At 39.6% G+C, this 25,691-nt stretch overlaps 2 protein-coding genes across 2 annotated transcripts; one reads left to right on the top strand and one right to left on the bottom strand.

The window, feature by feature from the left end:
* Positions 1-1,192: 1,192 nt before the first annotated feature.
* Positions 1,193-5,527, top strand: LOC308411792 (uncharacterized protein; the record flags this gene model as incomplete). The annotated part of the gene is made up of 3 exons (XM_080905818.1): positions 1,193-1,314; positions 1,639-1,821; positions 5,205-5,527. The coding sequence occupies exons 1-3, from the start codon at positions 1,212-1,214 to the stop codon at positions 5,525-5,527; spliced, it is 609 nt and encodes a 202-aa protein (XP_080761944.1). The 5' UTR covers positions 1,193-1,211.
* A 472-nt stretch (positions 5,528-5,999) lies between these two features.
* Positions 6,000-24,088, bottom strand: gucy2ca (guanylate cyclase 2Ca; the record flags this gene model as incomplete). Its single annotated transcript, XM_080905816.1, has 20 exons — positions 6,000-6,743; positions 7,610-7,686; positions 7,803-7,897; positions 8,026-8,124; positions 9,262-9,436; positions 9,607-9,799; positions 13,045-13,203; positions 13,417-13,508; positions 13,691-13,779; positions 13,977-14,114; positions 16,167-16,299; positions 16,552-16,638; positions 18,058-18,162; positions 18,250-18,321; positions 18,409-18,471; positions 18,942-19,035; positions 19,286-19,367; positions 19,475-19,592; positions 19,688-19,773; positions 23,926-24,088. The coding sequence occupies 20 exons, from the start codon at positions 24,086-24,088 to the stop codon at positions 6,542-6,544; spliced, it is 2,322 nt and encodes a 773-aa protein (XP_080761942.1). The 3' UTR covers positions 6,000-6,541.
* Between the last annotated feature and the right edge of the window lie 1,603 nt (positions 24,089-25,691).

Genomic DNA, 25,691 nt, shown 5'->3' with positions numbered 1-25,691 from the left:
CAGATTTTCTGCAGCATTAATCTCTTGTCTTGTGTGCAAAGATATTGTATTTAACTGTTATTTTTGTTTTACATTCTTTATACATTTAATCGTCATCATTTGTGAGTAAGTTGCACTCATAGAAGCCGCCTTTTTTTCTGCGGAAGAAGAGTCACATGATCCGAGAAATGCTCCTTTTTTTTTTTTTTTTTGTTTATTTATGCGAACACAGATCCGGGGTGTACCGGAAGCAGAAAACCCGACTTATCAGAGAAAGTTGATAACCATCGTCGCGACAATCGTTATCTCCAGCTGAGGTTTGGGGGTTAACCAGCTAACGCAAAGAAAGCCTGGTTGTACTGAACTCCCATCGTAGTTTTCCCCTCAGAGAGGGTGAGCTGCTGTTTTCATCATTGCTATCGTAGCAAGCGCAATTTGAATTTGAAAGTTGTGGGTCCACCTTTAGATGGTGCCTGTTTTTGTGTGTTTTTGTTTTTTCCTGATCACAGTGGGGTCACAGAAAGCATCTTTACCTGAGCTCACTGTGGTTTCTTTGCTTTAACTGTCTGTCCAGTGTGCTGAACCGCATCACTGGGTGCTGAAATTTACCCGGTGATGCGCTTTGAGCATTTTAGCGGTTTGTTTTGTTCTTTTCTTGTTTTTTTTCTTATAGTGCATTATTTCTTACATGTCACTGCATCTCAGTATAAAACAGAGGTCTTATTCAGTGATATGTGTCTTTGCTCAAGGCTTGAGGACCAGCAGCATATAAGGTCAAATATCTGCATAATTCTTGGCCCCTCTGTGCAAAGGGTTCTGAAATCTGACCCCATGCACTGTGCATTCATTGCAAACAATATTTCCAGTGGTTGGGGGGGAAAAAGACTGATAAAGCCGTCATGTTGAGATGTCTGCAGTGAAGAGTCTGTTTAATATAAACCTGCAAGCTTGAAAGTCAGGAACTCTTTGTTTTTGAAATAGAAATGTGGTCTCTCTCTCTCTCTGTCACGCTGTCCCCAGGAGACACATGTAGTGATTCACTCTTTCCTATTAAACGGAGGAACTGAAACGTCTGTTGGGCCTTCTGCATTCATTTCACAAATCCTCCCGTCATAGCCCTCCTCTGTGGCTCGCTGCTCTGTGTTTTTGTGTGTTTGTGTGTGTGCAACAAACACAGCATTAGACAAAGGCAACAGTCCACTTTACTTTTCGTTACTCACGTAGCACCAGGAATGGATAAGAAGTCTTGTCCTGAGGGAAAAAAGTTTGACAACTTAGTCCACACGTGTGTGCCCAGCAAGTCACTAATGAGATCTCACCCTGATCCACCAAAAGGTGAGTTTCACTGAATTCTAATCATTTTTTTCTGCCTCTTGGGCACAAGTTTGTTCTCTCAGTGTTCTGCCTCTGTCTTGGAGTATGTCTCAGTTGTGGATTCAGCATGTCTTTACAACTTTATCATGTAGACTTTTATTTTACCTGACTACCTAATACATCAACGTTATCATCTTCTTTTTTCTTGTACAGCCGCTTATAAAATGAGTGAGCGAGTCAGACTTGAGTTCATCCTTTTTCTTTCTGAAACTTTTCTTACATGTCAGAATGCAAACTGTTTAACTGTTGAGGTAGTCAGCGTGTGGCTGTCCTCCCCCCTCACAGAGCCGCCCCTGACTGTCGTGAACCAGCTCAAAGCCATAAACACCACTGTCAAGCCCACTTCGATGGTGGTGCTGAGTCCGACTCTGTGGATTTCTGTGGTCGTGGTCGTGGTGGGGTCCATCTTGGCTTTGACTCTTTGGTTTATCATATACAAGCGACAGACCAGACGCAGCAGCACCTCCGGTAAGGACAACAAGCTTTTGATGGTTTGTGTCACTTAGAGTGTTACGGTTTATAAGTTTGCCTAACAAGTGAAAGATCCCTGGTTCGATCACAGGAGGAGACACAAATCCCTTTGGGGTAGTGTCAGGAAGGGCATTCGCTGTAAAAATCTACCAAAATCATACACGCAGACCTCCCCGCTGTGACCACCGCTTGTGAAAAAGGAGGAAGCTGAAAGCGGCTTTTATAGTTGTTTAAATTCCGCTCATTAGACTAAATAGCAAAATATACATCAGATGCTTTTAATACATCTAGTGATCTAGAGAAGTTATAAGAGGTCTTTTCCTAAGATACATATTTTACAAGACAACATGGTTTTTGAAGCTGTGGAGAGAAGTCGGTTTACTTAAAAAGAGGAGATCTGACACGCAGAGCTGACAGTCGGGTGGAGGAAACAGGGCTGCAGAAGGGCAGGTGATGAACTGTGACGTTCAGCACAGTAGAAACTCCACAGTTTCTGTTCTCTTCTTCTCACTTGTCCCAAGGGTCAGTCCCGCTCCCTTACCATCTATTCTGGTTTCAGCACACATCCGCTGGTTGGGCAAGAAAACGTAGGCACCCCCCGCACAACATTGAAAACACATAAACAGACTCTTCCGTGCCAGAGGTTGTACAGGGCTGTGAAAAAGTATTTGGCCCCTTCCTTATTTTTTGTGTGTTTTTGCTTGGTTATATTTATATGTTTCAGGTCAACTAACAAATTTTAACATTATTAAATACAAAATGATGTTTTGAAATGATTATTTCCCTTCTTAAGGGGAAAAAGTTATCCAAACCATATGTGAAAAAAGTAATTGTTTGCTCAAAAAATTAAATAGAACCGGTATGACAAAGTGAAGTAGGCTGAAAGATCTCAAACCAGCACAGCATGCCACCATCTAAAAAAACTCTGAGAGACAAAGTCATTGATATCTATTTGATTACACATTCTATTAAATTTTATTTATCCAGCGCCAAATCACAACAAAAGTGGCCTCAAGGCGCTTTATATTGTAAAGTAGACCCTACAATAATAGACGGAGAGAAAACCCCAACAATCATATGACTCCCGTTTAACAGGAAGAAACCTCCAGCAGAACCAGACTCAGGGAGGGGCGACAATCTGCCATGACCAATTGGGGAGAGAGAAGGAAGACAGAATAAAAGACATGCTGTGGAAGAGAGCCACGGATTAATAACAAGTATGATTCAATGCAGAGAGGTCTATCAACACAACAAAGCAATTTTGAAAACTTTGGAACTCCACTGAACCACGGTGAGAGCCATTATCCACAAATAGAGAAAACGTGGAGCAGTGGTGAACTTTCCCAGGATTGGCTGGCCCACCAAAATTACTCCAAGAGCGCATCCATCACTCATCCAGGAGGTCACAAAATAACCCAGAACAGCATCTAAAGAACTGCAGGCCTCACTTTCCTTAGTTAGGGGAAGTTCATGGTTCAACAATAAGAAAGATACTGGGCAAAAAATGGCATCCATGGAAGAGTTCCAAGATGAAAACCACTGCTGACCAAAAAGAACAAAAGGACTCGTCTCATATTTGCCAAAAAACCTCTGGGAAAATATTCTGTGGACTGATGAGACAAAAAATTATTATTTTTTTAAGATTTGTGTCCTGTTATGTCTGGCATTAACGAACACAGGAGTTCATAAAGACAACATCATAACAACAGTTAATTATGGTGTTGGTAGTGTGACAGTCTGGGGCTGTTGCTGCTTCAGGACATGGATAACTTGCTGTAATCAATGGAACCATAGAATCTGCTGTCTAGCAGTAAATCCTGAAGGACAATGTCCGACCATCAGCTCATGGCCTGAAGCTCAAGTGCACTTGGGTTATGCAGCAGGACAATGATCTGAAACACACCAGCAAGTCCCCTCTGAATGACTCCAGAAATCTAAAATAAATGTTTTAGAGTGGCCTAGTCAAAGTCTGAGCTTAAATCCAATTGAGATCTTTTGGCATTCATGCCTGAAAACCCTCCAGTGTGTCTGAATTAAAACAAGTCTGCAAAGAAGAGTGGGCCAAAATTCCTCCACAGTGATGGGGAAGACTCATTGGCAGTTATCACAAACGCTTCATTGCAGTTGTTGCTGCCAAAGGTGGCACAGCCTGTTATTAGGTTTCTGGGAAATGACTTTTTCATACAGGGCCATGCATGTTTGGATAGATTTTTTCCCTTGATAAATGAATCCATTATAATAACAGCATTTTGTATTTACTCAGGTTTTCTTCGTCAAATACTAAAATGCGTTTGATAATCCCAAATACGCAGCTGTGACAAACATGCAAAAAAACTAAGAAATTGCAATTACTTTCTCACAGCACTGCATAGCCCGAGGCTGAACATTTGAATGCTACAGATTTACTCTGTGAAAACACAAAACCTGTGAAACTAAAACTGACAGTCTGACAGCCAACAGCAGCTGCTTTTAAAGGCCTCTGTGTCTGATGATGGCCTGAATCAGACACACGAGTTTTTGTGTTTCGTAAATACACTAACATGACTGTGGCCATTTTTTTCAATCTCCTGGAATGCAGCTCTTATTCAGCCTTAACTTAATTTAAAAAAAGAGGAAAAACAAAGAAAGGGCTGAGGAGAAGCTCAAGTCACTTGGGCATCCTTTGCGTCAGTGAATAATCTGTCGACTCACACCTCTTACCACAGGAAATATGGAATGTAAAAACATTACTGCTTAGCTGCGTTTTGTTGCAGTGCAGTAGTTCAAACATTTTAGTTGCACGCCTACATTTTTCCCAATCTTTACTTTGATAACAGCTCGTGCTGAGCTTTTTTTTTTTTAAAGTCACAGTAAAGTTTTCTCTAAGAGATGAAAAATTTGGAATTTAGCAAATAGGATGTAAATTAAAAATCATATATGCAAATTAATATTTAATTTAAATTGTCAGGAGGTTCACTGAACAATCAACTAAAAAAAATAGAATTTTGTGGCAATTTTTTTAATGGTACAGCCTTTAAAGGGGCAATATATTCATCCCAGGCCCGCAGTTCTGCCTGTGAGAAGTCCCGCCCACTTTCTGTGCAAACCTTCTGTTTTTGAGGGGCAACCAGTCAGAAGTCCTCTTTTTCATACAGAGGATTTATATACTCATCAATCTCATGACCTCGTTAACTGTTTTGATAGACATTCGTTTAATTATTTTAAAGCATGTTATGAACCTTTAATTTAAAGAAAAACACGATTACCTTTAATATATAAAAAGCACCTTATTGATCAATTGAGGAAATAAGGGGGGGGGGGGGGGGTATAATGTTGTGAATGGCTGAGGAGTCTTTCAGCGTGAACGTTCAGTGACAGTTTTTCTGTTGTTTGTGTCACAGAGGATGGCATGCCAAGACAGGAACTTCTTCAGAAAGCGCAGCCACCTGCCAAACTGCACCCTCTGCCCTCAGAAAGAAACGGTCAAGCTGAGATATTTCAGAGAGCGGCAGAGGCCCCATCACCCTGCTCTCACGTGCACTCTGGGAGCCAAACAGGCTCAGAGTGGGAGAATGGCTTCACAGCTTGCAGGGACCTCATGATGCGTGGTGGAGCAGAGGTGGGCGGAGACTCGCCTGCATGCAGCACAATGGCGGAGCACAGAATCCCACTTCCTGCCACAGAGCTGGGTGGCACTGCTTTAGTTACAACTAAAACCATGTAAGGCTGCGGGTGTGTGGTCGTACTCTTTAAGCAGGCTGTGGGGAAACACATTTGTTTGCTCACTAACATTGTGGCCACACCTCTCCCTTTTGTGGGCAAAAAGCAAGTTCATTAAACCTTAGAGTGAAGACTTGGCTTCAGGTTGGGGTACAGCTTTCATGAGTACTGAGAGGGGTCTCCATGAAATGTGAGGTCGAAGTAATATTCTCTAAAGAGATGAAAACACACCTGTGTTCTTAAAAACGTATATCCACTGCATTTATACTGCACGTTGTACTCAGTATACTGAGATTTCTGTGTTTCTACCATGTTTTTATGGGTTTTTTAAAAATAAGATTACGATTTTCTACAGCTGTTTTTATTCCTCTGCACTGCTTGTGTGAAAAAAATAGTGTACCAGGTGACTGTATAGTTTGTTGTTTTTGCCGTTGTACAGGAAAAGTACAGGAACTGCTTTAAATCTTGTGTCGTATTTCAAACATGTTTTAATAAAACAAACTAAAAATCAACACAAATATTTCTGATGCTGTGAAAACGGAAAGGTAGCATCATTACAGTGCAAAATAGTCTTGATGAGTACTGTTTGGATAGAGTTCCACTGTCTTTGAAGCAGAAAAATCTTTACACGATAAATATATATTTTCTTTATCACGTGTTGCTCAATCAGTGAGCTTCCTGCAGGCAACATTGAGACATAAACAGAAGGATGGCTCAAAGTAAAGAAGAGTGCACTGGGTATCCTCGTCCACGTTATCTGGATCGCTTATGGAGAAACATTTGTATATAAATATGCCGCTCTTTGTGCCACAACAGTAACTACTTAACATCTTTAAAGGATCAGCAAGGCGAGTTGATCTCAAGGCGTTAGGCTGTTGGGGATGAAGAGACGTGCTGCTGCGGCGTTGTCTCTCCAACCGATGAATGAACAAAGCTGTCCAAAGAAACCCAGCAGTCCTGAATCTAACTTGACAAACTTGTACAAAGTCTACGTCTTGTGCTGAAAGCTCTTCTATGATCACAGGTAGGTGCTCGGGTTCTCAGTGACAGCTAGGTGGAAGTACTCTGGCAGGCTGTCGCTCTGCGCGCTGCTGTTGGTCTCCCTCCGGCGGATTTTGGTGGACAGGGTCTTCCTCTTTTTGAAGCTGTCCCCTCCACGCTTCTCCAGACTTAACACGATCATCTCTGCCAGATCCTTCTGAAGCGACTGGAAGTTCTCCCTGAGACAGTAACATTGTTTTAGATTATTGTGTAATGATGTAAAACTAAAATTAGGTATCACGCAGATTCTGAAAAAAAATGTGGAACGGTAAAATATAAATTGAAAACCAAATGCTAGCCTACAATATATTTTATCTAATATTCAATCTGTCTAAAAGAAAACTACATTACAAGGGGGAAACTGCTCTTTATGAACTCAGTGTGCATAACATCGGACAAGCTTTGAACCATCCCTTAGATCCATAGGTTTTTTGGATTGTGCCACAATTATGTAATTTTGTCAGATCAAATATTTTAAATGTGACTGAAGTGCAGACTTGCAGCTTTAAAACAAGGGGTTTAACAAAAACTATTGTATTACAAAGGCTCAAAAGTCATTGGACAGCTGACTGACAAGCTAGCTATTTCACTACCTACAAGCAGACGAATGATGAAAAATGTTTTCAACAATTTGGAGCCTTCTTTGTGATATTTTTTCTTTCATAATATGAAAAATACTTTCAGTGAGTGCCAGGTCTGAACTTCAGGCTGACCAGTTTGACTCTTTTACTGTAACATGTCCACAGGGTAGTCTGGTATTGTCTCGCTAAAACAAGCAAGGCTGGAAAAGCAGTTATCTGAGTGGCAGCATGTATTACGCCAACATCCGCATAATTCATCCTCATGTAGTAACTTTTTAAAAAATTTACAGTTAATTAGTCTATCAATTAACAAATGAAGCACTTTAAAGTAGGTGGTAATCTAATAATATAAAGAACATACATTATTTATTAAATCATAATACTGTTTACGTATTGTGTTCAGGGTATACCAGAGTTCTTCAACAGTTTGTGTAAAAATTCTTTATTGACAGGACTTTACTCACGCGCTCGGTGGCGTCGGCAGGTTGTAACTTCCCCCGGTCACGCCTGTTAACCAGTATGTCATCATTTTTCCTTTACCCTGTGGGTGAAGTGCAGACAAACACAAACACTCACACACACTCGTGACCTCAGTTTGTGTGGTATGGCATTTAAAGTAAATAAGTAAGTTAAAAAGCCCAACACCACCCAGCTCACCTTCAGATACGTCTCTCCTCGTTTTTCATACTCAAACTTGCAGTCCGTCCTCTGCAGGATGTTGATGGTAGACTGGCTGACATGAATTCTCAGAGCTGGAAAGATGATGTGAAAAGCAGCCATCGGACTCTGTGCTTGCATCTGCCCTCCCTTTGTGCCAATTCAAGCTAAGCGCCTAAGCTGCCAGTGTTGTGAGTGTGTAAAATGTGTGTGGTTGTCTTACGCAGGCCTGTGGACTCCATCCGTGAAGCCGTGTTAACCGTATCTCCAAAGAGACAGTAGCGAGGCATCTTCTTCCCCACCACTCCTGCTGCACATGGTCCTGGACACAATTACATAACAAGATTCAATTTATGCTTCCTTTAAAAAAAATGTATTTAGTTTTTTATTAGCATATAATTAACATTAACCTACACGTATATTATTTGGCCACTAGATGTCAGCAGCTCCATGACAGACAAAGGAAAACCGAGTTTGAGGGCTACACACAGAGAGGTCTAAACTTAATGGTTTATAGAATTTTTAGGAGAACATAAACAAACATGAAATTATGCTGGACTTCTGGGATGTGCAAACTGATATTTCCACTAATGCACCCCCATACATCAGAGATAGACAATTATGAACTGAGTGCTTGCTGCTGAACAGCTGGACGATACCTATACCTCTTTAATCTGGAGGATGTGGCACATCCATGTTTGCAAAAAAAAAAGAAAAAAAAAGAAAGAATGTTTGGATTCATCTGACTACAAAATACTTTTTCACTTTGTCTCAGTCCATTTTAAATGAGTTTTGGCTTAGCATAGACAGAAGTGTTCCTGCATCATGTTGACGTTTGGCTTCCTTTTTACATGATAGAGTTTGTATTTGTAGATGGCACGGTCGGCTGTGCTCACAGACAATATTTTTGGAAGTGTTGCTGAGCCCATGCAGTGACAGAATCATGTCTGTGTTTAGTGCAGCGCTGCCTGAGAGTCCGAAGATCACAAGTATCTTTGTATTGATTTTCAGTCTTGGCCCTTGCACGGCGAGATTACTGCAGATATCTCAATCTGTGATCATATTATCTAGTGTAGAGATGATCAGTTTGTCGAAGTCTTCACAATTTCACTTTGAGGACCATTATTATAAAATTGTTCCATAATTTTGAGACATAAAATCTTTGCAGATCTGTGAACCTCTGCCAATCTTTACTGGTAAGAAATTCTATATTTTCTCCTCTTTTTTCCAGCTTTTTGTTGCTGCTGTTAACAAGCAGTTGCCAGGAGTTTTCATAAAATGTTACATTTATTCAATTTAAACATTTGATGTATTTTTTATTCTCTGTTGTGAACATCATTTGTGGCTTTATGAAGTTTGTAGATCATTGAACTCTGTCTTTATTTAGATTTTACACAGCATCCCAACTTTTGCAAAATTCGGATGAGACCATAGTAAAATCATTGTGAATCTCTGGTACCTGAATGTACACCAATACGGATCCATAGAGGAATCCCAGGCAGGTGCTCCAGCTCAAACGTCCCCACAAATGATAGGATGTCCAGGGCCATGTGGGCAATGTCCAATGCATGCCTGTTGCCGTTACGTTTGGGCAAACCGGATGCAACCATGTAAGCATCTCCTATTGTTTCAACCTACGAGACAATGGAAATGTAACTTATCTATAAAATCTTTGTCTTTATTCAAAAAGAAAATATTTATGTCTAACCCTAAGCACTTTCTTAGAAATGATAGATTAATGCTTAAAGAAATTGTGACCTCCTTGATAGTAGAGGCCTGGATTTCTGTTATCCTGCTAAGCTACCTTGTAGACATCATGGTGATCAAGAATGCTGTCAAAGTTCTTGTAGATTTCGTTGAGCATATCGACCACCTCCATGGGGGTGCTGTAGTAGCAGAGGGTGGTGAATCCCACAATATCACTGAAATAGATGGTGACCTCCTCAAACAGCTCTGGCTCCACACTCCCCGTTTCCTTCAGGGAACGCACCACTGGGCTATGGAGACGCAGAGAGAGTGGAAAATGTGATTACTGTCAGATATATTAATGTTACATGACTACAACATGTAAACATCCAAATACAGCATGATGGGGGTTTTCAGCCTCTACACGCAGTAAATGCTGGAGTGTAAATTCTGCGCTCAGTCATGACCAGAGATGGGTAATCTGATTACTTAAACAAGCACCGAGTGCTCAATGACGTAATGGGAAATTGACAGAGAAACTCGCGGATTCTTCCACTGACCGCTGCGGCACACCTGCACCAGGGCAAACCACCCCACTCCTGCTTTACAGGTGAAAATAGAGCAACAGGACCGCTAGTCTTTGATTTTATTTATTTTCAGCTGTGTTTTACTTGCATCTATTTGAAAGACTGAGTGTAAACACAAAAAATATTTTATTTTATGTGCTGGAATGTGCAGAAAATAGGTTTAAATGTTAAACAAATTTCTTCCAGTCAGAGAATGTTGCATATAATTTAATTTTTGCTTGATGCATAAAGTTAAAAGATTAAAACTAATAAAACAAGTTTTAAAAAGAGACTTTTCCATTTGATTACATTCTGTATGATGGATTATGTAGAAAAAGTAGAATTGGGCTGAAAGATCTATCGCTTTATCACCTATTCAGGTTGTAAATCGTGTTTTTAAAAAGTAACTAAGTAATTAATTACTTTTGAAAATAAGTAATCAGTAAAGTCACGGGATTACTTTTTTGGGGAAGTAATCAGTAATTAGTTACTGATTACTTTTTTCAAGTAACTTGACCAACACTGGTCATGACTATGCAGTTATAAGGCTGCATAGTCAGATAGAATGCCCAGAAGAGACGGCGGTCATTACTTCAACAGTAAATACACAAGTGTACAATCAAATTCATGATTAGATTTGTGATGGCAAAGTCACTTTGAGGATGATAATCCATCTTGTTACAGCGCAACGAATGCTAAATCTTTTCTTGCTGAAAGGCAATCAAAGGAAAAGGTCTGTATCTCTATCCAAATAAAAATTAATGAACAACAAAAAATGGACAACAACAAGCCTCCTCCCTACAAAGCTGACCTAGCAACTTATTTCTGACCTCAAAAAGTTGGAAGCAGTTTGATGGACAATATGATTTTTCAATAGTAAACCCCAGGCCTGATATAATTCTGACCATTATAAAAGCTGGATGCTGTGCAACAAAGTATTAAGTGTTTTTAATACTTCTTAATATTTTTTCTTCTACAAAAACAAATAAAAGAATGAAGTGTGGTGATTCTATAGATTTTGCCAGGTATTGTATTACAAAATACTCCAATTACCAATCACTGATTATGATTGAAAATTTGTTATAATTATATTATGTTTATATGTTATGATACATGTGTTATATTTGATAACATTATTAATATCAGTATTCATAAATAGTGTAAATCTGCATAACCTATGTCCCTAAACAGGTGGATATTTAGAGGGGTTTGTTTTTTTAAACAAAACCACTGCCTGCTGCTGCTAAACCTGCTTATTTTTACTAGAGATGGCACGATACCACTTTTTTATGTCCGATACTGATACCGATATCACAAATTTGGATATCTGCCGATACCGATATGAATCCGATATAGTGTTTTTTAATCAACAAAACTGTTTTTTTTAAATATCTTGCTGCATTTTGTATAAGTTCATACTCAAGTTTAAAACAACAACTACACTAAAGCTATTCTGTTATACCTATATGCAAAAAAAAAAATTTCATAGTTCAGCAATACTGATCAATCTAATAAACTTAGACCTACACCATCCTCCCTATTCTGGTATTTTAAAGAGTACTTAGCGTAAATATTAAGCAACCTAACTAATAGGGTTCCAACTCCCAGCAACAACAAAAATAAATAAATAAAAAATAGGGAACCACCCCTCACGCTCCACCTCATGATGCTTAATCGACGTAATCAACCTTAATTTGATGCAGTGTGAAAAAAAAATGCACAGAAATCAATTCTTTTTCAAGAAATATTAAATAGATTCAACATCTTTCTTCAACAAAATTGCAGACTGCACAGATGGTACCTTCCCAAAGGAAAAAGTACTATAGCTTACTAGGGTATATATATTAGACTTAATAGTCACTATATACAGTAATTGACTTCTATTCATTTTACATCAAATTAAAACTTTGGGTGTCAGATTCGGATAATTATTTATTAAAAGCTAGACATTTTAAATGAGAATAAGAAAGAAAAGTATGTCTTTGTGCCCCCTTTTCCCTGTTAATGCCCTATCGGGCCCCCTGGCTAAACTTGCTAGATCCGCCCCTGCACAGTTACCAGCCGTCAGCTACGTAGAAAAAGATCCTGGAGTAGAAAGTAATATTAAATACATTCTAACAACAGCTGATCAAGCTTAAACGTGCTGCTGTTGTTCAGCCGCTGGTTTCCTCTTTCTGGTGCAAAGTGGGCCAAAAACAAACCAGAGAGACGGACTCGCGACAGAAAAGCCGATCAGCTGATCATTAAGCAGTTTCATGATTGAAGTAGCAGCAAGAAGAGGCAGTCGCTCCATATATCGTTTGGTAAGCTTAACGCAGGAATGCTTTACAAACATTCAGAGATGGACTTACACACTTGCTTTACTTCTCTCGGGGATAACTTTGTCGGCGATGAAATGCCGGGTTGCTAGCGAAGCTCCAAATGCTATCCAGAGCACCGACAGGTCCCGCATGCCACAGCCGCTCTATCACGTGAGGCATACTGCTCAGACGTGCTAACGTTCTGAGGTGAGTTACGGCGTGTTGCAAGTTTTGTGAGGTGCTTTCGTGATATTTAATGGATCGGATTACATTTTTTATTTTTCTCAGATATCCGATCCAGTAATTTAGGTCAGTATCGGACCGATACCGATACGTACGGAGCCCCCCAGGGGACATGGGAGAAAAAAAAATTAGGGAGGAAAAAAAAAATTAGGGAGAAAAAAAAAATTAAGACGGACTTTTGCGAGATCTCGCAAAAGTATTGCGAGTTGTTTTTTTTTTCCTCCCTAATTTTTTTTTTTCCTCCGTAATTTTTTTTTCTCCCATGTCCCCTGGGGGGCTCCGTAGATACGTAATATCGGATCGGTCCATCTCTAATTTTTACATTATGTGGTGTGCAACACTATAATCAGCACAACATATACAGAAACACTGTAATGAGGAGGAGAATGCAGACTTGAAAGTTCCTGGTGTCAGATGCCTCTGAGTCAGCTGAGTGTAAAAACCCACCCAGGAAGAAGCATAAAGTTGAGGCGATCCGCTCTGTCCCTCTCAGCTTTGTACAAAGCCGTTCTCTCCTCCACGAGCTTCTCCAAAGTCCTGGAGTACATCTGCAGACGACGGATCAGGTTGTCCATGTACGTCTCTGTGGCTTGGTTATGGAGGTTACTGCATCAGATCAAAAATGTTTTATATCACCATATCAGCTGTTACTGCTACTTACTGCTCTTCATTTAAGAGAATATGACAGAAAGACGTATTTTTGAGGAAAACCTCCTCACTTGGGTCTTTGAGGTGAGGTGTTTGGCAGTTAGTTCGGAATGTGTCAAGTTATAAAAATGAATCGAAGCCACACCGAAGAAACACACAATGGGAATCTACCTGAAAATATTTCCAAGCGTTAACTCGATTCTTTTAAAATCTGGCCTCCGTTCTGGGTCTTCCTCCCAGCAATTCTTTATCAGTGTGTACAGCTGTATAGACACAGAGATACACACAAAACACGCATAAAAAACACAAAGAAAAAAAAGAAGAGGAAAGTGTTTTTTATATACTTCATTTAGTTGAATGGATCCATATAACTTTATAAACTCTATAAGAATCAGGGTGTGTTGCTGTAACAGCTCCTTTGCGTTTGAAAGGCTTTTTTTTTTACCTCAATCTCTCTGTCTGACACACCCTCAAAGTTCAGGTCAGGTCTGAAGACATTGTGCCCGATAGGATGCTGCAATCTGTAGATCTTCTCTGTGGGTTTGCACAGCGGTCAGTTAAACAAGATAAGTATGGGACACACGTTACTCTGTGACCTCTGTGTTTCACAGTGTGCCGAATTTTGTATCTTGTATGTGTAAAATGGTCTTTAAATCAACGAAAACCGACTGACAAAGACAGAAATACATTTTTTCAGTTCTGCTGTTTATGGCTGTATAATGGTGGCCTACCTCTAACATCAGTGCAGTACTCTGTGTAGAAAGGGGCTTGTCTCATAACAATCTCATGGGCAATGATGGCATAGCTGTAGACATCGCCTTTTGGAGACACCCCAAATTTACGAAGATGCTCCGGGGCGGTCCACAAATCTGATTGGACAGAAAACCAGCAACATCAGTTTATCATCAGTTACTTTCACCAATCAGAATCACACCTTTCAATGTCAGACACATTTTTCAAATATATTAATTCTATGTTTAAATCTGCAGCTACCCTAACCCTGAACATAAGTTCAGCATTTACAAAGTCAGCCCCCTTCATCTGACTTCCCCTTGTAGCCAGTGCTCATCTTAGCCTGGCTTATTAGAATGTTTGTCAGACATATCTTCCTCCGCTGTCTTGCAGTACTTTGAACAAAAAATAAGAAGACTTATCTGAAATTACACGTAACCCAGTGAGCTGCTGCTGGAGCAAAGAAAAAGGTTAGCTAGTCTTTGACAGCCAAGCCACAGGCGGTGCAATATTTCCTCAGCCTGACAGAAACAGATAGTGACTCTCTATTGGAGATCCTTACTGTGTGTCTCTATGGGAGCTTTGTACAGGGATCTCCAGCTGCCCCTGGAGCCTATTACAGGTACAGTAGACAAAGCAACACCTCTGACTATTCATAGTTGATGTGTTTGAAAAGATAATAATAGTGATCCTTCAGCAATGATGGAAAGTCAGGCAAAGAGATTAACTGTTTACCTGCAGAATGAGTCCTGATTACATCTAACAGGCCAAACAATCCTGACTTTATCCAGCAGCCTCTACAGAAGTTACTGAGACCTCACCCCAGTTTCCTGAGCCAGCCTGGCTGCATTTTCTGCTTCCCTGCAGACCTCAGACCCGCCACTGCTGTTACAAGGTCCTGGGTCATGGAGTAGAAGCTCCTCGGCAGTGTTACTGTTACAACCCTTACAAATGAGAGCAATCTCTTTTGTTTTTTAAAACAATTGTCCAAGTGTGGAGAATCCACTGGTGAAAAAAAGTCTATGTCTGGCTGGTCAAGGAGAACTTTAAAATAGCATCTATGCTACTCTGTGAAGTAACATGGACGCCATTTAAAACCAAGGTGATTGCTGTTTATGATAGAGATGCTGCTGCTATGTGTCGCAGCCAAATAGCAAAATTCTGCTATGTGGCTCCGAAAGTCGATCAGACCCTGCCCCCTCCAAAACAGGATGGAGTCTTACCCAAAGAAATTTTGCATTTTTTTTTTGTGTCTACAGCTACTGTAGAGGTTCTACAGCAATACAATAGTGTCACGTTGTTCTTCAGTTAAAAATTCTGTGTTCTGATTTCATTAGTAGCCTATTTAACTCCTGAGAGTACTTTAAAATAACTCTCTGAATTAAAAGCTGTTTTTTTTCCTAGTTTATACCTTTTATAATTGTTGTGTGTTTTGTGCCAGTTTGCTGCCAGAAAACTAATTTGTTTTTCCTTCCCAGTCTTTTTTCCTCACACTGACTTCAGAAGTCAGAGAAAAACTAACAAGAAAAGCTGATTTAGTGATTTAGTGACTGCAATGCATGATTTAGTCATGCATTGCAGTCGCCGTAAGGTAATGTCGGAGGCCAAACCAGTCATATCGTTGCTTTAGTTAAGCTAATGTTTATATTTGATTAACATAAATCCTGGACAGTTTATGAGGGGAGGATTATTATTCAAGGAAGTCAGAATACCAGGAGCAAACCCATGCAATCAGAGGGAGAAGAGGCAAACCCTGCACAGAATGGCCACAGCCAACGGGGAGGTTGGCTGATGCTGTGATGTGACGGTGCTAACCACCACATCACTGTGCTCACCTGACCACAGACATGTCATCCCAAGCTCAACCAACAGGTAAAGCAAAAGCAAGGCAACAATGACCATTAGAGAGCCGTCAGTCTAACCCATGCTGGCAACCCTCATTAGAGAAGGATGATACAACCCAAGCATATAAAACACAATTAACCCAGTTAAACTCTCTAAGTCAAGAAATGATATGATTAAATTAAAATCAAGAAATACACTCCAAAAGCTTCAAACACTCAAAACTCTCACACAAACACTCAGAACAGAGCAGGATTCTAACTCAGCAGGAGCTTTTAGGAGAAAACGATGATCTCAGAGCTTAGATCAATACTCAGCCACACTGATAACATTTTTTTAAAGCTTACCTTTTCCTGTATTTAGCATGGTGTTGCAGCCAAAGTCAGTGATCTTGACCACCATACGGTTGTCGACAACACAGTTGGAGGACTTGAGGCGGCCGTGGACTGCAATATTGCTTGAGTGGAGATATGACATGCCCTATCGAATATATACAGCAGAGCAGTGGTTATTATTTGCTATTTCAACAATTTTTTATCATGTGTTCTGGTTGTTTTTTCTCTTAAGAAAATCCTGAAATTATATGTTGTTGAAACAAAATATGTGCTGGAGGTGCTTTAAATGTGGTATTTAAAAACAAACCAGTTACCCAAAAGAAAACAGGCAAAATAAAAATAAAAGAAAGCATTTAATAAATCACATACTCAGAAAGGCAACTTAAAGAAACAATACCTTTGCTATGTCATACATGACTGATATTTTAAACTCCATATCCATGAATGTTTCATCTGGGTAAGAGATCCTGTCACTGAGAATGTACTGGGGGGAAAAACATGAGCAAATTCAGGTTTTAGCATTTTTGGAAACTGAAACAAGTCTGTGTGTGAGAGAGTCTGAATCATATGCATTCATACACACTGTAAGTGTTCTTTAAACACTGAGTGTCCATAACTTATCAACAAGTGAACATCAAAGTCACTGTGAACTATGTGAGCACTGAAAAGTCAAATCAGCATAGAGTCAAAAATTGTTCAGCCGCTGGTTTCCTCTTTCTGGTGCAAAGTGGGCCAAAAACAAACCAGAGAGACGGACTCGCGACAGAAAAGCCGATCAGCTGATCATTAAGCAGTTTCATGATTGAAGTAGCAGCAAGAAGAGGCAGTCGCTCCATATATCGTTTGGTAAGCTTAACGCAGGAATGCTTTACAAACATTCAGAGATGGACTTACACACTTGCTTTACTTCTCTCGGGGATAACTTTGTCGGCGATGAAATGCCGGGTTGCTAGCGAAGCTCCACATGCTATCCAGACCACCGACAGGTCCCGCATGCCACAGCCGCTCTATCACGTGATGCATACTGCTCCGACGTGCTAACGTTCTGAGGTGAGTTACGGCGTGTTGCAAGTTTTGTGAGGTGCTTTCGTGATATTTAATGGATCGGATTACATTTTTTATTTTTCTCAGATATCCGATCCAGTAATTTAGGTCAGTATCGGACCGATACCGATACGTACGGAGCCCCCCAGGGGACATGGGAGAAAAAAAATTAGGGAGGAAAAAAAAAAATTAGGGAGAAAAAAAAAATTAAGACGGACTTTTGCGAGATCTCGCAAAAGTATTGCGAGATCTCGCAAAACTCCAACAATGGCGGCAGCTACTTAGTTGTAATATTACTCTTTCTGGGTCACAAAATACACTTTTAAGATATTTTGAGGCGTGAATGTAGTTGTGTAAACGTCAGATACCTGCTCGGTTTACAAGACATCACATATTTGCAAAAGAGCTCCGACGTTTTTGGAGATCTGACACCCACTAGCTCGAAGCTAACGGGAGGTCGAGACCTACTACAGCCGGGAGGAACACCGCTTTCCCGGCACATCGTGCCTCGACCTCCCGGTTGGCTTCGAGCTGGCGGCCACTGTTTTTCTGCATGCAGTGTGACAAAAAGCAGACACAAAGCTCAAATCATCTCAAATTAGTTCTTTGAACTTTGTAATCAAACGGCCTCCACATCACCAAATCTCAATCCAGTCGAGCACCGTTGGGAACAGCAGGTGTAACTAATGAAGTGGCTGGTGAGTGCATTTCTGTGCTCATGGGTGTTTGTTTTTTTTTATTGTTATACAGATTAGAAAACAATCTAAACGATAAGATAAACTGATTTACAAACAGAAATCCCAGCAGCAGGACCTGATATGAAGGTAGAAACAGTGTGTGAACGTTGCTCTGCTCTTACCCTGAGGGAGCCCCTCTGACACAGCTCAAACACACCGTACACACCATATTCAAACTTCACTGTGCCATAAAATTTGGTCAGATTGTAGTAGTCAATGCGCAGCAGCTGGAACATGAAGACAGTGGCAGGGAGAGTTAATTATTTTTTATGTACTTTTATTAACCTCTAAGATAAAACGCAGAGTTATCTTACAGTGTTGAGCTCAATCCTCTGGTCCTCGGTGAAGTCTCCCTCTGTGGTTTTCAGCTCTTTCATGATTACAGGCTGGAGAACACAGAGAAAAGGACCGACATGATCATTTCCCTTTGAATCTTTTTAAAATCAGATATCAATTTTTTGGATTGCTGATACCTTCTTGTCGTAGCGGCCTCGCTGCCTGAAGTATATACTGTCCTTCCTCTTATCTTCATCAATCTGTTTCATAAACACACACATACATTCTTATCTTGAACTGCCATAGATCTGAAAGCTTTTTACATACATTTTAGGACAGGTTTTATTTTCAATAAGATAGCTGCAGATGTATGGCCCTGTTCTAACACAAGAATCACTGAGCAAACAGGTCCAAAACAGAGCAGGCATCCATGACTTAACATTCACCTTCCTTCTAGGTGTATCATGTTCAACATGGGCTGCAAAGCAGCTTGCAGAGGCATTAAGATCATCTGTTATCACCTGGGATTGTGTGACTCTTGGACATCAGTTTCACTTTTTATTGAACTTTAACAATTTAGCACATACTCTGACATTTTCATGTAGTCATATCTTATTTATCTTGTTTAATGCGTATCAAAAAAAAAAGCCTTACTGTGTCATAGAGCTGCATTTTTTCAGCAGTCAGGGAATAAAATCTGGAGTTAAAGTTTGCTGATGAGAGCATTTACCTTCAGAGACACTTCCTTCTCATCCAGAGGGCCAATCAGGTGAGGTTCGATGTGAGACCATTTCTTCTGTAGACAGCGTTCTTTCCTGTTCTGCCTGTCAGTAAAAAAATATTTTTAAAAAGCATGCAGTAAATGATCGTATATGTTTACTGCATAATAAGATGTTGTTGCGCCAGGTTGAAAAACACAAGGCAGTATTTGCCACAGAGCTGTTACCCTGTCCTCCTTTACCTAAATAAGGCAAATACTGCCTCATTTTTTCAGCTCAGCTCTAGTGATGCACTTGTGCTAAAATGTGACATGCAGCTCTTCTACCACAACTGGGAAATGAATCTGCAGTTTACCTGTAGAAGATAAGAGCGACTCCCGTCACCACCACAACGCTGAGACTCAGAACAATCACAATGATTTCCTGCATGTCAAACTCTGAAAGCAGACATGCATGAATAGAGTAGAAGATTCAGAGCTTTGCCTTGAATAAAGCATTAAATCATTCTGTAAATTATTCTGCAAAAAGTTCATGTGTGTTTTACCATCCGGCATCTTTGGCTCGTCAGGAGGCAGCTTGTTTCCTGCCCACGGCAGAGTGGGGTTTTGGGTGTAATTGATGGTTTTATTTAGTGATGTATCAAACAATAGCAGAGTTTTATACTACAGAGGAAGAGAGAGAGGAAAAATGTAAGGAAAAAAACAGCTATTCACTTTTAATGCAGCAGCGTTAACTGATTAATAAACAAAGGTTTCACCTTGGCAGTGTTAGCTGATGTGTAAATGATTGAGAAGTTAACATCTCTGTCCCCATATTCATCAAGCACATAGTGTCCTCCCATACCTGCTTGCACACACAATCATATAAACAAGACAATAAAACATTTTTGCATTATGCTTTTCCAAAAAGTTTCATTTAAAAAAAATGCTTTGACTCAATGTTACCTAAAAATTTGACATGAAAAACTGCAAATAATTATTTCATTATCAATAAATTCTGTTTATATCCTTTATTAACTGTTAGGTAATTGCAGCTATACAACATGAGAAATCTGCATTTCTGAAAGTCAAAGTTGATCTTTTGAAGCTTTGTTTTTTCTTTTTTACACAATAACTACAAAACATAGAGATTCTATATACTCCAATCAAAATTATTGCCAGCTGAACGGATTAACAGATAAATCACACACAAATTACAAAAAGCACTACTCGAAAAATTAAAGTAATGATTAGGGTGGCAAGAACTGCTGCTCCTGGAGTGGCCACTGGAGGTTGTCTCCTAAAGTGACTCAATCCTTATAGACTCCCATGTTTAAAAGCCCAAAAACTACTCATCCATTTGTATTTTGTTAAAACGTAAAGTTCAGGATGTGGCTGCTTTGACTGCTGACGACGGTAACACTTTCATAAGTGGAAACTTGATTTATTGTATACATGCATAAAATAATACACGTGAAACTTAAATTGTTCTATGAATGTTCAAAGAGGGATTCTTCCTGGCCCTACCTTTCACAATAAAACATGTGACTGCTGTAAATAAAATTGATTGGTAGAGGCAGGATACACATAACTCATAACGCATAGAGACAGACAACCATTCACACCTATGGGCAGTTTAGAGTTACCAATTAACCTAACCCCTCACATGACTACATGTCTTTGGACTGTGGGCGGAAGCCGGAGTGCCCGTAGAGAACCCACGCAAACAGAAAGACCCCGCCCTGATGGTTGAAATGAACTCAGGACCTTCTTGCTGTGAGGGAACAGTGCTCACCACCGTGCCACTGTCCTGCCCTGATAGATTCCTAACGTTATATATAACAAACAACAGTTATGTGAATTAAACAATTGAAAAGCTGTTTATTTGTGACTGCAGTAATGATAGAAAGCATGTGTATTTTCATACAAGCGTAGAACAAATCAAACCTCCATGTAGAAATCAAGAGGTGACAATCACTTCTGGCTACAAAAAAAGAAGCCATTTTCCAAAACCCCTGACATGCAGGCTTCATAAAACTGAGCCCAGAAGCAGGTGACCTTATGGTGACTCATCCATCTTTTATATACAGTCTGTGGCATCCCATTATTGCTGTAGTCGGTACAGAAAAATAAATCACAATGGAATCGTTTTCATACCTGTACCTTTTAACCATAAAGAAAAATCCAGAAGACCGACTGACCCTTTTACTTGGGTACAAGTAAGAGGGCAGGATAAGAGTTAGCCAGAAAACAATAAAAGTTACCATAAAACAAAAGATCAAGGGCTGTAAATACTCACTTTGATCTCATACTCTGTATCTTGGAGGACAATCTCCACATTACAGTGAGCTGAACTGCAGTAAATATTAACTTGAAGAAAAAACAAGCAATGAAAATCTCTTTATCCTTTCAAAGTCATCTGAAGTCATCTTCAGGTATGATTGGTTTTGTTGTATGATAGCATCCAAAACCTCAACACAGAGCAGCAGAATTTAAAAAAGAGACGGCGGTTGTGTTTTAATGTGAAAGCCATCTTTGTTCCTCAGCTGCAGTCACTGACTGAGTTCACTATGTGGCATGCTTTGTCTACATTGCACTGTGCTTCTATTTAGCCTGGTGTTTGTGGTGATACTTGTATCTTGACATTCCACTAATTTATAAGTATCATAACTTCTATATCACCAAACCCTCTGGTAAACTTCCTCTTTAGCTCAGCTGCCTCTGTGACCGATGCACACAGTTACCTTCCAATCTAAACCAAACAAAGCTCATAGTTTAATCTCTTGCAAGTGATGGCAGTATCATCTTCACATAATCAATGAGTCTGTGGCATCAAGCACAAGTCATCAAGTCATCCTGCCCCCAACACCACTCAGAAAAATATTTCAGTATTTCTCTGATCTCTTTCACTTCTGCCCCCTTCCTCTCAAATCTCTGCTCGTCTGACACTGGACACTTGTCAGATAATATCTCCAAGCTGCAGACCTTATATACTGACTGTTGTTTACCTGAGGTCTATACTGTATGACTTTTTGGTACATAAAATGGGCAAAAGTATTGGGTCATTCTGTCTGCCTTTACAATCACTGATGAAAGAGTGGGTTGTTCTAAAGAGCTCGCTGAATTCAGACGTGCCACTGTAATAGGATGCCATCATTGCAAGAAGTCAGTTCATAAATTTCTTCCCTCCTAGATCCTCTATGATCAGATGTAAGTGTTTTTATTGCAAAGTGGAAGCATTTAGGGAGCAAAAGAGTTCCCAATCCCTTCTGGCATTAACATCAGCATAAAAACTGTCCACCGGGAGCTTCATGGCACCTTCTCTAGATGTAACATGTAGATGTCCCATTACTTTTGTTCATATATGAGGAAAGGTTATTTTACAAATCAAATATAAATATTACTATTATTATTATTTGAATTATGACGAATAACAGTGGTGACATTTATGGAAAAAGTCTACAGAGAGCTGAGGTCATCACTGATTTCTTTGTTTTCTACTGATGATGTTTTAGAAATAATATTTTCATGCATCCCCAAGAAATGAAAATGTCCATTCACGATGTTAAGTTCATGTTTACAACTAGAACTGTCCTGCTGTGTGTAATGATGCCAGTTACAAGCCAATTTAAGCATAACAACCTCAAACCATCAGTAGTTGCAGAACTGCAAAAACCCCTCAGACCTATTTACAAGATCTAAAACAAAGGCTTTAAAAAAACTCAGGGGCTTTAGGAACAAGAAAATCACATCAGAAAGTGTTATGTCTGATTGTGCCCACTATGTTTAAGCAAGTAACCACACTTACGTTTAGTTTCTTGAGTATTGTCAACCCCTCGCACGTGCTGCTCCCGCAGCCCTGCCGCTTGTACAAGTTGGTGTTGAACCCATTGAAGTTAGCAGTCAAAGTGAAGTCTAAACCTTGAGTCATGGAAAACAAATTGATAAGAGTTATGAATGTCGGAAAACAATGAGATTAGATTAGTCTGACACTGGCAAAAATAGGTCTAATGGTTGAATTTGCATCAGAAGCAGGAAGAACAGTAACATTTTTTTTTAAAGGGTCCCTTAATAACAGATACAGCAGATATGTTTAAATAACATATCTAAACATAACATATTTAAATCTCTAAATTAGTTTCATTTGTATCATATCTGTCAATATGTTTTTCCCCTACAGAATAAAATGCTAAAAATTACTTAAAATAGCATCATAACAAATGCTTTTGTCCACCAGAGCAGCTCTGGCTCCGCTGTTAACAGCACAGCCAAGGTTGTGTGTGACGGAGTACAGGATCAGAGTCGAATGGTGTTACGGGTAGCTATTAAACATTCCTGAGAACCGTGAGTCATCTTTTGTCCTTCTGTTGGCATTGACTGCAGAAATCTTGCATCAGTCCTTTTAGTAATAAAACGAGCAACCTTGAACTATTTAACAACAGCGAAAGTGACATATGATTTGGTACATAAACCACAAGTTAATGATGTATTTAACTTTTTCGTGGTAAACACGCACAAGCAGTAAAACACTGGTCAAACATCAGTGAGACAGATTCCTGGAAGAATGATTCAAATACACAGAACACTTTTAAAAGCTACTTTAATGGTTTCCTTGCGGGACCCGACTATTTTAGCCTCGCCTTGTACACACAGTAAAAGGACCTAGAAAGAGGTATCTTTTATATCTATCTGCAGGCAGCTTGAGAAAAATGTATTTATATGTTATATCTTTTTAACCTATGATAAATACAATTTCATGTGAAAATAAGATAATAGTCATACATAAATGTCATACTTTTAGACTAGGCAAACAAAAACCAAGCAGTCCAGTTTTTTAATTTTTAATTTTTAAGCTAAGTGTGAAAGTTGACAGTAAAGTATGTTTTGTGTAGGTTAATGCATTCGCAGAGAGACTTTTAAGATACTGCTGTATATATTGATACCCTTCTTGTTGTTCTTCGAGCCTGATGTGTTTTGTTTTGTGTGTTTTTTCTGTTGGGTATCTATCTGTCCATACCATACTTATCGTTCTCCTGCTTGTCAGCTAGAATAGCTTGTTCCACGGCCGCCTTCACAAGTGGCATGCTCCATTCATAAGTGTTGTCCTCCAGCAGTACAATATTCATGTAGTAAGAACGGTTTGAATTCAAACAGTCATCAATCATGTCACTGGCGACCATGGCGAGCGTAAGTACGCCCAGGTAAAGTAAACTGGACATCCTGATCACTGAGACTTTCATTTTTGCCTCTGAATTTTTGGCTCTAGTATAGATGTCAAAAATAGAGACCTCTGCTCAGGTAAACAGGATGCTGGAAGCACGACATATCTTCCCCACTGATGACAAAAGTTCAAAAACAGAAGTCAGCACATCTCTGCAGTAACCAAAAAGAAGTCGCTCTCCTGATCCGATGCCAAGAATCCAGGTAAGAGAAGTTTTGTGTAAGATCCGGCCCCCAAAACTTTCAGTAAATTCAGAATATCGAGATTGAAGACCAAAAAGAAAAGAAATAACAGCTGTTATGTTCCTCTTGGTAAAGACCGAGTTCTTTAATCGTCCACCTTAGTACAGGCTGGTCTCCTTTTGTTAATGAACAACTGCAGTGAGGCAGAGGGAGGGCAGGGCAGGAAAAACTCACACACTCTACCTGGAATGACACCTTACTTTAAAAAGTGACCAGGATTATAATTTACCCTGTTTATAAACACCAAGTTTAGACCTGCCTCCCTATTACCATCTAAAAAAAAAGTTTATTTCCTTGTTTTTAGCGATGATCCCATCAAGTGTGAGAACAAATGTCAGATTTTTAACAACAGCACATTAAATCTGGCTCCTGGAAACAGAACACAACAGTACACAGTGGCACCACTTAAACACCTGTTTTGCCTTTTTTCTAACCGCTTTGTTTCCTGCACTGTAGACGTCTTTACGCAGAGGCGGGGGAGAAGCTTTAATGCTGAGGGGGTCAAAGCTCACAGGAGGCCATAAAAGCGAAGGCTTGTGTGGAGCTGATAAATATTGCCGACCATAAAAGCCAGGTCGATTAAGCCTGTAAAATAAAACCTGTGCCACTGCATTTTCCGAAGAAAAAAACATTTAAATCCTCAGAGGTGCTGTTCAATGTTTTAAGTAATTTTTGAAATCCTCAGCTAAGTACCTTCTAACTAAGATAATCTGTATTTAAAACACTATTAGTGTATAGCTTATAAATCGTGTAATTACAACCCAATTAAGACAGTATTAATTATTATCACAAGCATCACATAAAAACCTATTTATCACATCAGGATAAAGGTCAAGAGCAAAGTCATAATAACCTGATAAATGCACGGATTTGGTATTTTCTGCTTCCAACTAACTAAAACTTTCTCCACCACAGAGTTCAAAAACCATTAAATATGAATTCACTTCAGCCAGTTATCTGACTTTTTGATTAAACACCGAAATCTTTGACTTTCAGTGAAATGTATTATTGAATAGAATATGTGTTGTCATGATTATCTTTTCATCACAGCTTTGCCATTTTGAGCAAACTGACACATAAAGTTAGACTCTTAATGGTGCCTATTTCACATGGATTTGTCCAATTTGACTGGATTGATTAAAATTACTTAAGTACAGATTCATGATTCGGATCATCTGTCTTAAGTGAATATTTGAGAAACTGCTTATCTGCTGGGATTTTTGGATACAACCTTTCCGAGGTTTATAAAGAATGGCCTAAAAAAAGAGGAACTATTCATTGATCATGGGCAGTGAGTTACTAACATGGACCAAAATCTGT

This window comes from Rhamphochromis sp. 'chilingali', assembly GCF_963969265.1.
Source record: "Rhamphochromis sp. 'chilingali' genome assembly, chromosome: 15".
Taxonomy (NCBI): Eukaryota; Metazoa; Chordata; class Actinopteri; order Cichliformes; family Cichlidae; genus Rhamphochromis; species Rhamphochromis sp. 'chilingali'.
This window is presented reverse-complemented; position numbering and strand designations above follow the sequence as displayed.